This window comes from Mandrillus leucophaeus, unplaced genomic scaffold (genome assembly GCF_000951045.1).
Source record: "Mandrillus leucophaeus isolate KB7577 unplaced genomic scaffold, Mleu.le_1.0 Scaffold1462, whole genome shotgun sequence".
Taxonomy (NCBI): Eukaryota; Metazoa; Chordata; class Mammalia; order Primates; family Cercopithecidae; genus Mandrillus; species Mandrillus leucophaeus.
The window spans coordinates 43974-46607 of NW_012101435.1; the positions used below are offsets into that span (position 1 = coordinate 43974).

At 34.0% G+C, this 2634-nt stretch overlaps 1 protein-coding gene across 1 annotated transcript in view; it reads left to right on the plus strand.

Moving 5' to 3' along the window:
• Positions 1 to 2634, plus strand: part of LOC105535462 (probable C-mannosyltransferase DPY19L2) — a gene marked incomplete at its 5' end in the record, with an annotated part of 83760 nt that overhangs the window by 39233 nt on the left and 41893 nt on the right. Inside the window, one exon of the mRNA XM_011974565.1 lies at positions 958 to 1029. Within this exon, the coding sequence (XP_011829955.1) occupies positions 958 to 1029 (72 nt within the window). The remainder of the gene's footprint in view (positions 1 to 957; positions 1030 to 2634) is intronic.

Below are 2634 nucleotides of genomic sequence, written 5' to 3' on the forward strand. Positions count from 1 at the left end.
AAAAAGAAAAGAAAAGAAAAAAAAATTGGCCTCTTGGTAGAATCATGGAACACAAGATCAGGAAGGGCTCTTAAAGGCCATGCCATATAGTTCTTTCATTTGCAGATAAAGAAAAGCTTAAAAGATTTGCCTAAAGCACACACAAGCCAAGATCAGGACATGGATTCTAATCGATTCTAGAACTCTCAAACCGGGGCTCTTTCCTCTATATGTAGCTTAATTGTTTTCAAAAAACGTAACAAAGTTGCTACTGAATTGATTATTCCTTGTGTAATCATTATGAATTCTGAATTAGTGGTATATAATAAAATTTTACATTCTTCTCTTATCCATCCAATCAGTCATCCATTCATTCAGAAACTACTATTGACCACTAGTTATCCGTGAGGCAGTTTGCTATAGCACGACAAAGAGGAAAAGGAACTGGTTTCTTGCTTTTAAGAAATGTATAATTTAGTTACGTGGTAAATTACTCCTTATCACAATAACAGGTCATCAGAATTAGTTAGCCAATGTTATTTCTGTACTTATTCATAGTTTTAGTAATCAACTTTGGTTAGCTTTCTTTCTTGTTAGCTCTAGTTTCACTAATGAAAATAATGGAGCTTTATAGTACAGAAAATTACAATGTAGGACCCAGGGATGGGTAAATACACATTTTAAAACTTAGTATTATGTAAATTAAAAAAGAAAAGAAAAAATAGATATAGCAATTCTATTTTTATTAAAATAGTACATTTTTCATTAAATTTTTGGAATACTTTTTATAACTATTTTTATAATTTTAATTATTTTATTAATGCATGGAAGAGGATAAATATATATTCTGCTGGTGACAAAGAAATTTTACCTTTTACTTTTAAGGAATGTTATCATGGCACTTAGTTTGACTTAGATGTTTACTAATTTAATGTAAAATTCGTAAGTAACTATTTTGAATAATTTGGTATATTTCAGACTCCGCTGAGATACACAAAGACATTATTGCTTCCAGTTGTTATGGTGATTACGTGTTTTATCTTTAAAAAGGTATTTTTAAACCAATTATTATTTGTTTTTGGCGTCAATATAAGGACTATAATAATGCAAATTGCTCAGAATTCCATGTTATTTTTAGGATGAACTCTTTCTCTCTCTCAAAGTTTGTTTTTTATTTAGATATTTCATTATTGATCTTTTTATAAAAAGCCATGATAAAAGGTATTCTTATTTTTTCTTTCAAAAGATACATACCAGTCACCAGCTGTGTATCAAGGACTACATTAATATTGTAGGTTCACCCGGACAAATAAAATGTGGCCACTCCTGTCTTGTAACTTACAGTCCTGGATTACTGGGGATGGGGGTGCAGACATGAAGCAAATAATCGTACAAATGTCTAAAGAATTAAAATTTTTATAGGTACTATGAAAGAAAAGTCCAGTGACAACAACATTAATGTCTTTCAAATACAAAGCACGGTGAAGTCTTGATCTATTTTGAGTGGGCCTGCGTAGAAGAAATTTGTATAGCTAATTAAAAAATATTTTTCTACATGTTCACTGTTTCCATGACAGAAGAAAATAATATCTCAATGAAAGAAATAATCTTTAAAATCCCAGTGGCAGGTTTTCTTGGTCTGGGTAGAGTTTATCTAAAAGCATGGTTAAAGACAGTGGGGTTTTATTTATTTATTTATTTTTTTAGCAGTCTTGAGCCATCTTTATTTATATTATTTACAAGTTATCTTGTCTTAAGCCAGTATGTATTTATTTTATACTTTTAAGCAGATAACAATAATGTGATTTCCCTACCACTATACCAGTTGTATTCTTGTTGAAAGGAGTTTTCTGTATTTAAAGTCAAATTGCATATCTTTCCTATGTAGTTTTAGTTGCCACACTTCTCACTCCTTTATTTACACATAGATGTGAACAATTTAAGAGTGGGAAAGGTATCTCCCTCAACATCTCTGTGGTTTTACCCTTGATCCAGTTCCCTGGGGACCATGTGGAAAGTCAGGATAAAGGAAACAAGGAGGAATGAGTAAAATGTGAGCAGGTTTACTGCCCTGCATCCTTTCGGCCCATGCTGGCTTAGAATGAAGATTTTCTCTACTGACCTGTTTCTTTTCCATCAAGGCAAAATGTCAAGTTATTCTTATAAGGCTCCACTTAGAGGGGCCAATGCACGAATTAACTATTCAGCGGAGAGTCAACCAATGTGAGAGAAACTGATAGCTAGATCCGCAACTGCTATATTTAAAAAAATTAAGATCCAAGACTTATAAATACATAACTAGTCTCCAAACACGCCACATCCTGAACTATGCATGTGCACTAGCAGGGGCATGTGCGTATACACACACATACACACATCCCTGCAGCCACCCAAGTTTCATACCCACACACGCACACGCACATGCACACGTACACATACATCCCTGCAGCTGCCCAAGTTTCATACACACACATACATGCACAAACATCCCTGCAGCTAGCCAAGTTTCATATACACATACACAAATGTGCACACAAACACTCATCCTTGCAGCAAGCCAAGTTTCATACACACATACACACGTACACACACACGCACACGCACACTAATCCCTGTAGCTGGCCAAGTTTCATACACACACACACACACACACAC